At 47.0% G+C, this 13,227-nt stretch overlaps 1 protein-coding gene across 5 annotated transcripts in view; it reads left to right on the top strand.

Annotated features, from left to right (window-relative positions):
- VIT (vitrin) overlaps positions 1-13,227 on the top strand; it is a 113,863-nt gene that overhangs the window by 97,269 nt on the left and 3,367 nt on the right. For all 5 annotated transcript variants that reach the window (XM_021087635.1, XM_021087636.1, XM_013996220.2 and 2 more), the window contains 3 exons: positions 2,665-2,768; positions 8,453-8,679; positions 11,119-11,632. In XM_021087635.1, coding sequence (XP_020943294.1) covers positions 2,665-2,768; positions 8,453-8,679; positions 11,119-11,632 — 845 coding nt within the window. The remainder of the gene's footprint in view (positions 1-2,664; positions 2,769-8,452; positions 8,680-11,118; positions 11,633-13,227) is intronic.

Here is a 13,227-nt window from a genome sequence, read left to right as displayed (position 1 = left end):
GTCATGGGTTAGAGGAAGCTGAGTCAGGCTCAGTGATGGTCAGCTGAGGCCGGGGGCCAGGGAGACAGGTAGCTGGACTTGGAGGGTGGGCATGGTTAGGGTCTCCCTGATGAGGAAATTGATGAGCAAAGGCCCAGAGCTAGAAAACCAGGAAACAGCGAGTAACTCATTCCACATAGAATATAGGTGAGCGTGAGAACGGTATGAGCCTGGTAGGTTGCAATGAATTCTGGATGGACTTTGAAAGCCAAAATAGGAAGCTTAACAATGAGAGCCTCTGATGATTTTTGAGCAGAGGAATTTTGCAGTCAGCTGAACATGGAAAGAGTTCTCTGGTAGAAAGACATATTAACCAGTATTACAAAGGCTGACACAGTGATACATAAGAACCAGCCAGACGTTAAGGGGGTCTGACCTCAGATCTGCACAGAAACACAGAGGTAGGGATAAAAGTAAGACTGATGGGTCCAGGTTTCGGGCCTAGATGGCCAGTAGGGGGCAGTATTTCATGAAATTGATCTGTAAGAATAGAAACCCGCAAGCCCTGGAGCTCCGAGGTTAGATGACTAAGCTGATAGCACTCTACTCCCTTCCCGAGGACCTGCCTTTGGGGTGTGTCAAGCAGCCTCGGTCCACAGGCTTCACACCGTGGGTAGATAGTGAGGTCCAGCTCAGCCAGAACACCCACATTTCTCCATTCTGTGGTTTGCTTTATTGCTGTTGTCTGTTGGTGTTTAATCCTAAACTAGCACCTGGCTTTCATCTGGTGGCTTTTCCTCTGGTTGGATTTTTCCCCCAACAGCCACTTTGGTTGAGCTTATCTCAAACATTTCCTTGTCTTCCCAGGCTCACATCACCAATCCTTCACCAATCCTTTCTTTTCCTTTCTTTTCCTTTTTGGCCACACCTGTGGCATTCGAAAATTCCAGGGCCAGGGATTGAACTCTCACCACAGCACTGACAACACCCGATCCTTGACCTAACTCCAACATCACCTCCCTTTAGAGAAGCAGCCTCTGGGCAGTTTGCTTTGGTTTTGTCTAAAAACCAGCCGATGTCCCTTGTTCACTACGAGATGGAGGACAGAGGGGCATCCTTCCAACCATTTTCCAAACTCTCCTCCAACATGGATGGCAAAGAGGATCGGAAAATAGGGTCGGAGCAAGGAGGGCACCAGGGGATGCCTCCCCTCAGGTGCTGGGGAACTGGCTTCCTGGAATTTCCGGGTTCCCCAGAGGACTGCCTGAGAAGCCACCTCAGGGCCTCAGAATTCCACCCCAAACTGCTGAAACCTGCTTCTTCCTGGATCTATTCCAGGTGTTTGTGGAAAGACTGCTTTTAAAAGTCTCCTTCTCCCTCTCCTTGAAGGCTGAGTAATCTGCAGTCAGGACAATTCGCATGGACCCATTTTCCACAATTATTAGCAATTTCAAGACAGCAGCGTCAAAGCACTGAAGCAAGTGCAGGCTCTTCTGGAGTTCGGGGTGCCAGGTGACCTTGGAGGGAACTGGCGTGAAGCTCTGCCTGTGGCTGAGTGTCAGTGCTTCACGAGATGTGGTTCCACCACAACCCACTTCATCCTGGCTGTGACCACACACATCCACCCCAGAGCCCTCATCCCTCCCGACACACCTCCCTCGTGTCATGAAAGGTCATGGAAGGCGTACCACACCCCCGCTCAGCTGCTCCCCAGCCTGTTACCCAAGGAGACTCCCCTCTAGAGAAGGCGTCTCATCCTGTTTCTCCACTGAAGTTGCTCCAAATCCTCTCCAGCTAACCTTCTTCAGGCTTCAATAAAATAGACACTGGCCTTCCAGTAAGACTTGAGTATTCTCACCTAGTCACAGGAGCCACAGAATGGAAAAGAGGAAGGGATTCTTTGTGACACCACTGTTAAGATGCAGTCCCAGGGCTGGGGTAACCCGGCAGTGGGGCGGGGGTGGCTATCAGCTGAGACTCCCTTCCTGGAGAGGAGGGTCTGGGGACATCTTGACATTTGCAAAATCCCGCTTGACAACAGTCCTGCTTTTTAGCAATATGAATGTCATGTTCTTTACTTTTATCTGGATGAGGAAATAGGCCCAGAGAAGTTAGATGACTTCTCAAGGTCACACAGCTAGGAAATAGCACAGTCAAAACCAGAACCCACACCTGAGTCCTGAAACAGCCTTATTTTCTCTACACACACTGCTGAGGACCCAGTCCTCCCATCTCACTCTTCATTCTGCACCCCGTGGGGCGGTGGGGGGAGGCATTTTATAAATACCAGCTTAAAGCTTCGAAGCAACTTCCATTCCATTCATATATAAAACAATCAACTCTGGCTTTTTTTTCTTTTTCTTTTTTCTTTTTTAAGGCTGTACCTTTGGCATATGGAAGCTCCCAGGCTAGGGATTGAATTGGAGCTACAGCTGCCGGCCTACACCACAGCCACAGCAACGCACGATCTGAACCGCATCTGTGACCTACAGCAGAGCTCACAGCAATGCTGAATCCTTCACCCACTGAGAGAGGCCAAGGATCAAACCTGCATCCTCATGGATACTAGTCCAGGTTCCTAACCCGCTGAGCCACGACGGGAACTCCAATCAACTCTGATTTCTGCTTTCCTCCAAAGTGTAATAACTGTCCAGCTAATTTTTATTTCTTGTTCTGAATCTTCAGAGACAACCCTGCTACCCAATTTAATCTCAAGACTCACATGAATTCCCGGGATCTGAAGACGGCCATAGAAAAAATCACCCAGAGAGGAGGGCTTTCTAATGTAGGTATGTGATCCCGAGTCAGACCATCCTGCTACCACGGCGCTCTTTCTATGTGGTTGCCGGCTAACATTCTAGGCAGGAAGAGGAGGAAATCAAAATAATCCATCAAGAAATGACTCACCTAGTATCTGTATCTTTTCTAAAGTATTAGCATAGGTTCAGGGGGCAAAAACCATTATCAAACACAGGCTGGAGAGTATTGGCGTGCCTGTTTCCTCAGGATGGCAGCTTTCCCCAGGACAAGCAGGATTATGACTCTTCTCTGACTGGTCTGTAAGTCAACTATTTTTCTCTACATATTGTTAAAAATAATTTAATAATAAATAAAGTTCGTAAGCAGTTCCATTCAGGAAGCTCTGCAGTGCCCTTGGGAATCTTCTTCCAATGAGATTCCTGCTATAGTGATAATTGTGCCATGAGAGACATGGTCTTTGTTTCAAGTAGAGTCTCCTCTGATGCCTGAGCCTGGGTGGTGGTGACATGGGGGAGGTACCAGAATTCCAAGGTCAAGGTCTAGTCCTCAGTGGCACAGGTCCAGAAGCTCCATTTTATCAGTTGCCCAGAGGTGACCAGGTATTAGGAAGTGGTTTCACACTAACCAAGCTCAAAGGCTGCCAATGAACCCATGCCAATATGCCAATTTATAAATGGTATTCTGGCTTTGGGGCCCTGAGAGGGCTGTCCACTTCTCAGGGAACCTGTCACAATCCAGGTAAATGGAGAAACGAGCCACTATTCCTTGGCGAGGAGTTCACATAGGGAATAGATCCATCTTTGCAGGAGCATCTTTGGAATTACAGTAAATCTGATTATTTCCCTCCCCTGCCGTATATCTCTGTATATTAGCATCTAGCAAATGAAGATCCTTTGATCTCTGAACAATTCTAAGTAAACACTGGCCAAGTCACTGCTATCCAGGACACCAAATCAGTATTACCTCATCACAAACCAGATAGGATTGAAGTGAGATTTGTTTTCAGTTTAATACTTAGATCAGTGAAATTCCAGTAAAACTTTAGGAGGAAAACTTCAGAAGACATTCCATTTCCTTGATGGGATTAGAGAGGTATCTTAATAAAATCAGCGGACTTTTTTACAGTGGACGCCATGTCTTATCTCTGCCCTGTACTGATCAGAGTTTGGGTTTAGAAAACAGAATCCATTCCAGAAGTTCCCATTGTGACTCAGTGATAATGAATCCAACTAGCATCCATGAAGATGCAGGTTTGATCCCTGGCCCTGCTCAGTGGGTTAAGGATTCGGGGTTGCTGTGAGCTGTGGTGTAGGTCGCAGATGCAGCTCATATCACACAATGCTGTGGCTGTGGTGTAGGACAGCAGCTGTAGCTCTGATTAGACCCCTAGCCTTGGAACTTCCATACACCACAGATGCAGCCCTAAGAAAAGCACACACACACACACACAATCCATTCCAGCTGGTTTAGGCAGAAAGAGATTTATCTCAGGATATTAAATGGCTTTGAGAATTACTGAAGAATTGGACTCTAGGCTGAGCTTTCAGAGATAACTTCCCAAGGCTTTCTGCAGAACTAGGACCTCCAAAGAGCTATGCCTCTTCCAAGATCAGGAAATTGCATTCTCTGTTCTGCCACCACATCCTCTTCAGGAATCTGCTTCAGACAAGAAGGCACCATGACCATGAAGCTTCTGCCAGCTCCCAAACCAGACCTTGCCTGCTCCATGCACAGCCACAGAGTGAATGCTACCTCCTCAACATCAAGATAGCTCATGGAGTTCCCACTGTGGTGCAGCAGAAACAAATCCAACTAGGAATCATGAGGTTGCAGGTTCGATCCCTGGCCTTGCTCAGTGGGTTAGGGATCCGGCAGCTGTGGTATAGGTGCAGACACAGCTTGAATCTGGCATTTCTGTGGCTCTGGCGTAGGCCAGCGGCAATAGCTCTGATTAGACCCCTCATCTGGGAACCTCCATATGCCTAAGGGGTGGCCCTGAAACGACAAAAGATGACCAAAAAAAAAAAAAGAGAGAGATAGCTCATGACCAGGAGTTCCTGCTGTGGATGAGTATATCTACCCACAGCAGGATGGATGTACTCCCATGAGGATATGGGTTCAATCCCTGGCTTTGCTCAGTGGGTCAGGGATCTGGCATTGCCGTGAACTGTGGCATAGGTTGCAGACATGGCTCGAATCCCAAGTTGCTGTGGCTGTGGTATAGGCCAGCAGCCATAGCTCTGATTTGACCCCTAGCCTGGAAATTTCCATATGCTGCGGGTATGGCCTTAAATGCAAAAAAAAAAAAAAAAAAGATAGCTCATGACCAAATATAGACACCTCTGCTACCACCACCCCCAGAGAAGTCAAACACTCTACAGACTTGTCAGCAGAAATAGCAGAATTAAAGCACAGTCTCTGCCTCACTTTTAGTTTCTAAATATCATGTGTATATATCATTTTATGAAACTAAAACAAATCCAGAACTATAGCTGCAAGGGAGTCTCAACAACATAGTTTCCAGATTTCCAGCTTCTGCTTTCAAGACATGCTGGAAGGTGGATGGAATATATGTTGAACCTGAATGAACCATGGCCTCCAAATTGAAAACTGGGGGAAGTCAAGTGACCTTCTGATATTTCCCTGTGCTCCGTCTACAGGCAGCTAACATTAAACACAAGGGACTGCTGAATGCCTCTAGCCTTGAGGTGAATTAGCCTTTAGCTATGCAAGCAGTTCTCAGCAGTCGGCATTTCCCTTAGCAACTATGATCTATGCAACTTAACATGGGTTCCCCAAGACATTTCCCCAGCAACTAAATATGTAACCATTTGATCCTTTCATGTAACAGATAAGATTATACCAGCCAATGGAGCCAGAATGCTGGCCAAAACCAGAGAAGCATCAAGTATAATGACATTAACGCTAACGTCTTTAGAAGGTAGCTCTTAACTTTCATTTAGGTTGAGGACCTCTTTGAAAGCTTTGGCTCTCGTGCCCAAATAAGTACTTATACGCACAAAGTACTATGTATAAATTCAGGGGATTTGTGGGTACTCACCCCCAGTGCCCCAGGAATCCACAGTGCCTAGGTTAAGAGCCCTGCTTTTCTGTACACGGCTATGCTGACTCCAGGATGACCAGTCATCCCAATTTGCCCAGGGCCACATGCAGATTTCAGTGCTAAAACTGGGACAGTTGGTCACCCTCCTTGATTTCAAAAATTTCCTGAGGCCCCAGGCAGAGTGAAGTGTGTGCTTAAGAAAGGCATGTTGGGAGACTATGTTATCCCTCACAAGTGTTGCTCTCAGCTGAGGCAGGCTGTTTTCAGGGAGACCTAGGCCCAGAGGCTTTGAGTGATGTAGCAAAGTCCACATGGCCAGGTAGGCAGCACAGCCAGGCTAGAACAGATCTCCAAGTTCTTAGTGTGGGCAGTGCCTCCTGGGCCAGCCAGACTATGCCCCTGGTGGAACTGGACACAGATTCCACTGAACCCAGAAAAGAGCCTTCCATACCCAGCAGCTCGTGGAGCACCAAGCACACCCCAAGTTGCCAGATCCCAGGGAGAGGCTTCCGTTACTTCAGGTCAACTCAACCTACCCCACACTTTCAGAAACAGCATGGGGTTGGCTTACAGGCTTAGGTGGGTTCCAGCACCCAGGCAGAGAATGGACACTTTTGTTCCCATGAAAGTTTCTCACCTGCTTGCTGGTCCCTAAAAGTTTTATTATTATTATTATTTTTTTTTTGTCTTTTTGTCTTTTCTACGGCCGCACCCACAGCATATGGAGGTTCCCAGGCCAGGGGTCCAATCAGAGCCATAGCTGCCAGTCTATGCCAGAGCCACAGCAACGCGGGATCCAAGCCACATCTGTGACCCACACCACAGCCCAATGCCGGATTCTCAACCCACGGAGCAAAGCCAGGGATCAAACCCGCAAGCCCATGGTTCCCAGTGGGATTCGCTAGCCACTGAGCCACGAAGGAACTCCAAAAAAGTTTTATTATTTAAAAAAATTTTTTTTGTCTTTTTAGGGCCACACCCTCACTATATGGAGGCTCCCAAGTTAGGGGTCGAATCAGAGCCATATCTGCCAGCCTATACCACAGCCACAGCAACGCCAGATCCGAGCCACATCCGTGACCTACACTGCAGCTGGTGGCAACACTGGCTCCTTTAACACACTGAGCAAGGCCAGCAATCAAATCTGCATCCTCATGGCTGCTAGCCAGGTTCTTAACCTGCTAAGCCACAATGGAAACACATATTTTTTTTATTTTTAAAATTGATATATAGTTGATTTATAACATTGTGTTAATTTCAGGTGTGAATTTCAGTAAAGTGATTTAGTTATAGATATTTTTCCAATTATTTTCCATTATGGGTTATTACAAGATACTGAATATTTCCCTGTGTTTTAAAGTAAATCCTTGTTATCTATTTTATGTCTAGTAGTTTGCATCTGTTAATCCCATACTCCTAATTTATCCCTCCCTTCCCCTTTGGTAACCATAAGTTTGTTTTCTGTCTGTAAATCTGTTTATTTTGTACATAGATTTAATTTGTATTATTTTTTAGATTCCATAAAAAGGTGACATCATACAGTATTTGTCCTTCTCTGACTTACTTCACTTAGTATGGTACCTTCTAGGTCCATTCATATTGCTGCAAATGGTATAAAACATTTTTTTTAAGGAAGAGAGATTTCCATGATTTAAAAAATTAATGAAACTCTCAGCAAATTAGAAAGAGAAGGCATTTCTCAATGTGATAAAGAACATTTATGAAAAACCTATAGCAAACATCATAGTAAGAAGTCAGCCATCTGCAAGCCAAGAAGCTAGCTAGCCCTCATCAGAACTTGAATCCTGGGGGGTGGGGGGATGTGCTTGGGCTGTGGGATGGAAACCCTGTGAAATCAGATTGTTATGATCATTATACAAGTACAGATGTGATAAGTTCATTTGAGTAATAAAAAAAAATTTTTTTAATTAAAAAAAAAAAGAACTTGAATCCTGCTGGACCTTGATCTTGGACTTCCAGCCTCCAGAAGTGGAAGAAAATAAATTTCTATTGTTTAAGCCACATAGTTCGTAGTACTGTTAGGGAAGTCTGAGCAGACTAAGACAAACTCTGAGGAAAGACTAGCCTTTACAACAAATGCTGCCCAAGCAACCTATATCTGTGTAGCAAAAAAAAGGAACCATGACCCTTACCTTACACCGTGCAAAACATTCAACAAACTAATGTAAAATCTAAAACAACAAAACCTCTAGAAGAAAATACAAGAGAAAATTCTTTAAGGTCTTGAGTTAGACAATAAAATGGAAGACTAATCCAGTGGGAAACTGAATAGAAAAATAAAAGGAGTTCAATGACCTCAGGGAGCAAAGCAGTCCTGTCAATACTGGACTCACAGTGGAGAGAGAGAGAAAATTTATGTTTAAGCCACCAAAAAAAAAGAGAGAAAAAAAATGAAAAGTTAAAGGTGTAAAATGAAACTGGGAGCGGGGTGGGAAATGGCTAGCGGTGATGGTTCCACAATACTGAGAATGTACTTACTATCATTGAATGGTACATCCAAAACTAGTTAATGTGATTTAAAAAGGAAACAAGCCAGCAAGGGAGGGAATGAGCTTTTTTCTGTACCTCTTTATGCTGCTGTGATCTGTTCCCTGATCACGCCAAGCATGAGCATTCTTTTTCTTCCAGGCCGGGCCATCTCCTTTGTGACCAAGAACTTCTTTTCCAAATCCAATGGAAACAGAGGCGGTGCTCCCAACGTGGCCGTGGTGATGGTGGACGGCTGGCCTACGGACAAGGTGGAGGAGGCATCAAGGCTTGCAAGAGAGTCAGGAATCAATATTTTCTTCATCACCATTGAAGGTGCGGTGGAAAATGAGAAGCAATATGTGCTGGAGCCCAACTTTGCAAACAAGGTATGTGAGTGCCTGGAGACTCACCCAACATAAGAATTCCCTGCACCTTGCAGAGCTGTAACGGCCATCTAGGCCATGTCGTTTGTTCCTTCAAGTGAGGTTAAGCTCACTTCTAGGAAGAGGGCCTCCAGTGAGACTAGTAAGTCTGGAACCTGGAATCACCCTCTCAAACTCCTCCTTCCCCACATGCACCTGGTGAACTGAGACCAGCCTCAGCCCCCTGCGGGGAGCAGGGTGCCCAAGGCCTCACATAAAGGCTCCTCCAGGCTCCTCCCACAGCCCAAAGGGACCTCGACTGGACAGACCAGCGTCACTGGAGCACATACATAGGTACACATGTGCACGTAAGTACTGCAAATTAGCCACTCTGATAAACAAGAAAAAGTCAGAGAGGTAAGTTTTCAAACTCAGCTGGCCCTGGTTCTGACCCAGGGCCCAATGGGTCAGAACCCAAGGATAGTTTGTACCTAATGCCCCAAAGCAGTTGTTTTTGTATATTTTGTACAGTGGACCCCCTGGAAACCTTCCTCCAAAGACAGGACCCCAGGTTTAAAGAGGAAAGGAGAGCAGGGGGCTGTTCTCCAGCTTTAGTGTTCTCCATCTCCAGATCTTGTGGGCTCAGCCCACTGCAAAAATCCTGTCCTTTGTCTTCCTTGAAAGTCCCGTTTCCCTTAATCTCTAGGACTGAGCATGGCTCTCACTTCATCTGCTCTCTCCTCTTTTCCGTCTTGTATCCTAAATGTAGACTTCCTCAGGGCTCAGTTCGTGGCCCTCTTCTCTGCTCCCACTAGGTTTTCTCCCTCCAGAATCTCTTCCAGGGCCACAGCTTCAGCATCCCTCACAAGCAATGATACCCTCACATGTCTCCCCTCCTGGTCTGCCTAGAGCTCAACAGCCATCTGTTTCCAGCTAATTGACTATTCACCTGATGTCCTTAAATCTCACATGTAAAATTCCAAGAGCATCATCTTTCCCACCCAAATTCCTCCTTCCTCTGGGCTGTGCACGAATGGCCCCACAGCTGTCCCAGACTCCCAGATTTACCCCAGGACACCTCGTCAGCTCCCATGTCACATGTTTCATATCTGTCCACTCTCCCCCATGCCCAATGCCAACTCCTTAGTTCAAGCTAGTACTTAACATCTATTCTTTCTCCATCCTGGGTCTCCCCAGTTTAGTTTTCACAATGAACCTCACCTTTATGAAGCGCTTTTTCATCCTATGGGGTCCTTGCTCCAAATCTTTCCTTATTCACTATTACTCGGAGGTCTTCTGGATCACTGTCCTCACCCACTTCCTAGGCCATCTCCTGTGACACACGGGCCCTGTGCCCCAGCCCTCGGGCTTCCGCCCACACCCAGTGCCATGCTCTCTCCTGTCGTGACCTATTCAGACTGCCTGGTGGGAATCCTCTTCTCCATCCATTTGCTAGGATTCAGCTCAGCCTCAGCACTCCTCTTGCATGCCACCTAGTCCATGGAAAGTTTCGTGAACCCCATTTAGGTGTTTACAGACCCATTAAAAATATTTCCAGGGATATTTTAAAGTCAGTTCTGGTTTTAAAATAATTATACACTTTTATCCATAGCCATCAGGTCTATGACTTTCTCTGTGACCCTGAGGGAGGCCACAGCAAGGGGGAAACGGTCACTTCCAGGAGCACACCAACCAGGTTGCTCAATGTTTATTTGCAGGCGCTTTGAGTTTTTTCTGGAATAAGCCTGGGCACAAGTAAATAAATACTCATTTGCCTGGAGGCAGGGTTGTCCAGAGGACAGATCTTAGGTTCTGAAGGCAGACAGATTTGCTTTCCATCCTCAAGGACTCAGGGATGTCACTTCACAGCTGTCCCTCAGCTCATTCCTTCATGATAAGGGGGTTTGTTTTAACTCCACCCTGTAGGGTTAATTTGGGGGGTCAGTGAGATGATCTAAGACCTCTAGTGAGGGGCCTGACACATGTGTGGGAACCCTTCTTGCAAATGGATGCAGCACTTCTCCGGAAGCCATTCTTGAGCTATTTCTCCTGTGTGCTTTTTGTTTTCCCAATCAGAACCCGTTTTCTTGAATCCTCTCAAGGGCTGGTGCCCATCAATGCCAATCTTATGGCTGCCGATGCAATGAACCTAGGGGTCTGAAGAGGCAAAACTAGGAAGCTGAAATCAGGGATTCCCTTCTCCCTGTGGGTTGACTGATGCCTCTCCAGGAAAGCGGAGAGCTTGCTGAGGAATGGGAGTACATCCAGAGAGAACCACAGGGGCCTCTGCCCGGTGAGCACCGACCTGGTGAACCAGATTGAGAGAGCAGGTCAGGAGGCCTGATGCAGAAAACAAGTCCCGGAGCTCCCTCCCCCGACCTTGGGGAGGAGGGGGCGGGGGTGATGGAGGCAGGTTGGAGGATGAGACCCCTGACCTGGCGAGCCCCTCCCTCTGTCTTCCAGGCTGTGTGCAGAACCAACGGCTTCTACTCACTCAATGTGCAGAACTGGTACGGCCTCCACAAGAGCGTGCAGCCCCTGGTGAAGCGGGTCTGTGACACCGACCGGCTGGCCTGCAGCAAGACCTGCCTGAACTCAGCCGACATCGGCTTCGTCATCGACGGCTCCAGCAGCGTGGGGACAGGCAACTTCCGCACTGTCCTCCAGTTTGTGGCCAACCTCAGCAAGGAGTTTGACATTTCTGACACGGACACGCGGGTCGGGGCCGTGCAATACACCTACGAGCAGCGGCTAGAGTTTGGATTTGACCAGTATACCACCAAGCCCGACGTCCTCAACGCCATCAAGAGGGTGGGGTATTGGAGCGGTGGGACCAGCACCGGGGCTGCCATCAACTATGCCCTAGAACAGCTCTTCAAGAAGTCCAAGCCCAACAAGAGGAAGTTAATGATTCTCATCACGGACGGGAGGTCCTACGACGACGTCCGGATACCGGCCATGGTTGCGCATCACAAGGGTGAGTGGGCGGGTCCTGCTGCGCAGCCTGGCGCCGGGCGTCTGCCTGGGGTTTGGTGGGGGCTTGGACCACTGCATAAAGTGTTCAGATCCCTAGGGAAGGCATTAGGGGTGTAAACACTGCAGGCACCACTGGGCAGTGGAGAAGGGTCAGGCAGGGAGCCCCAAGGTGGTTCCCACAGTGTCACAGCAAACCCCGATCCTGCGGGAGACTGGGGGCACTAACCCTCTCCTTTAGGTCCCATGCTCTGAGACGTTCCTCACGAACATGTGAGATATTAAAAAGGAATCTAACTCCTTACTTTAATCTCCATTGAAGACCACCAAATTGTGTAGGGAATTTAAAGAAAATGGATGTTTTGAAAGAGAAGTACTATCTTTTTGTTGTTGTTGTTTGTTTTTTAGGGCTGCACCTGTGCCATATGTAAGTTCCCAGGCTAGGAGTCGAATTTGAGCTATAGCTGCCCCTACACCACAGCCACAGCAACTCTAAATCTGAGCCATGTTTGCGACCTACACCACATCTCATGGCAAGGCAGGATCCTTAACCCACTGAGGGAGGCATGGGATGGAACTCAAATCCTCATGGATCCTAGTTGGCTTCCTTACTGCTGAGCCACCACCGGAACTCCTGAGAAGTACTGTCTTTGTAATCACTGGCTAACCAGATACTGGAGGTTTGGGGGGAGACCTCAAATTTGCATTTGAATTTTTTTTTTTTTTTTTGACTGTGTCTGCAGTATGTGGAAGTTCCTGGGCTGGGGATTGAACCTATGTGACAGCATCAGCGCTAGATCCTTAACTCACTGCATCATAGGGAAATTCCTCAAAGTATTTAAAGAGATACGTCCCTAGGAAAATTTGGAAGATGGCAACAGAAGTTTAAAACCATGAAAAAAATGATAAAAATATCTTTTTTTGTAGATGTTTAGAAAACCAATCCTTTTTAAAGCCTTTTTCACAGACTCTATGGGTAATCACTGCTTTGAAAAGTGCCATAAAATACCTGGAAAATGCAAACAACCTGGTGAAAACCCCAAGTGATAGTAATAATAGTAATGATAAAAGTAAATCAAGCAGTCAGTGAACACCAAAAACCTGTAGGTAAGTACTAGAGAACAAGGCTCACTCATCGTGGGGGCAGTTTTCTTCTTTGCCTACATTTAATTTGGGTTCTTTTTTTTTTTTTTTTTTTCCTCTTTTTAGGACTGCACCCGCAGCATATGGAGGTTCCCAGACTAGGGATTGAGTCAGGGCTACAGCTGCTGGCCTACATCACAGCCACAGCAACGCCAGAGTGGAGCCCCATCTGTGACCAATGCCACAGCTTATGGCAACACCAGATCCTTAACCCACTGAGCAAGGTCAGGGATTGAACCTGTGTCCTCATGGATACTAGCCAGATTTGTTTCCACTGAGCCATGATGGGAACTCCTAATTTGGGTTCTTTTGCGGGAGTTTCCCTATTCTTTTTTTTTTTTTTTTTTTTTTTTTTTTGGCTCTCTAGGACCACACCCTCGGCATATGGAGGTTCCCAGGCTAGGGGTCAAATTAGAGCTGTAGCCGCTGGCCTACACCACAGCCACAGCAACGTGG

This window comes from Sus scrofa, chromosome 3 (assembly GCF_000003025.6).
Source record: "Sus scrofa isolate TJ Tabasco breed Duroc chromosome 3, Sscrofa11.1, whole genome shotgun sequence".
NCBI classification, from domain to species: Eukaryota; Metazoa; Chordata; class Mammalia; order Artiodactyla; family Suidae; genus Sus; species Sus scrofa.
Note: the sequence above shows the minus strand (reverse complement) of the source record. Positions and strands in the feature narration are given on the sequence as shown.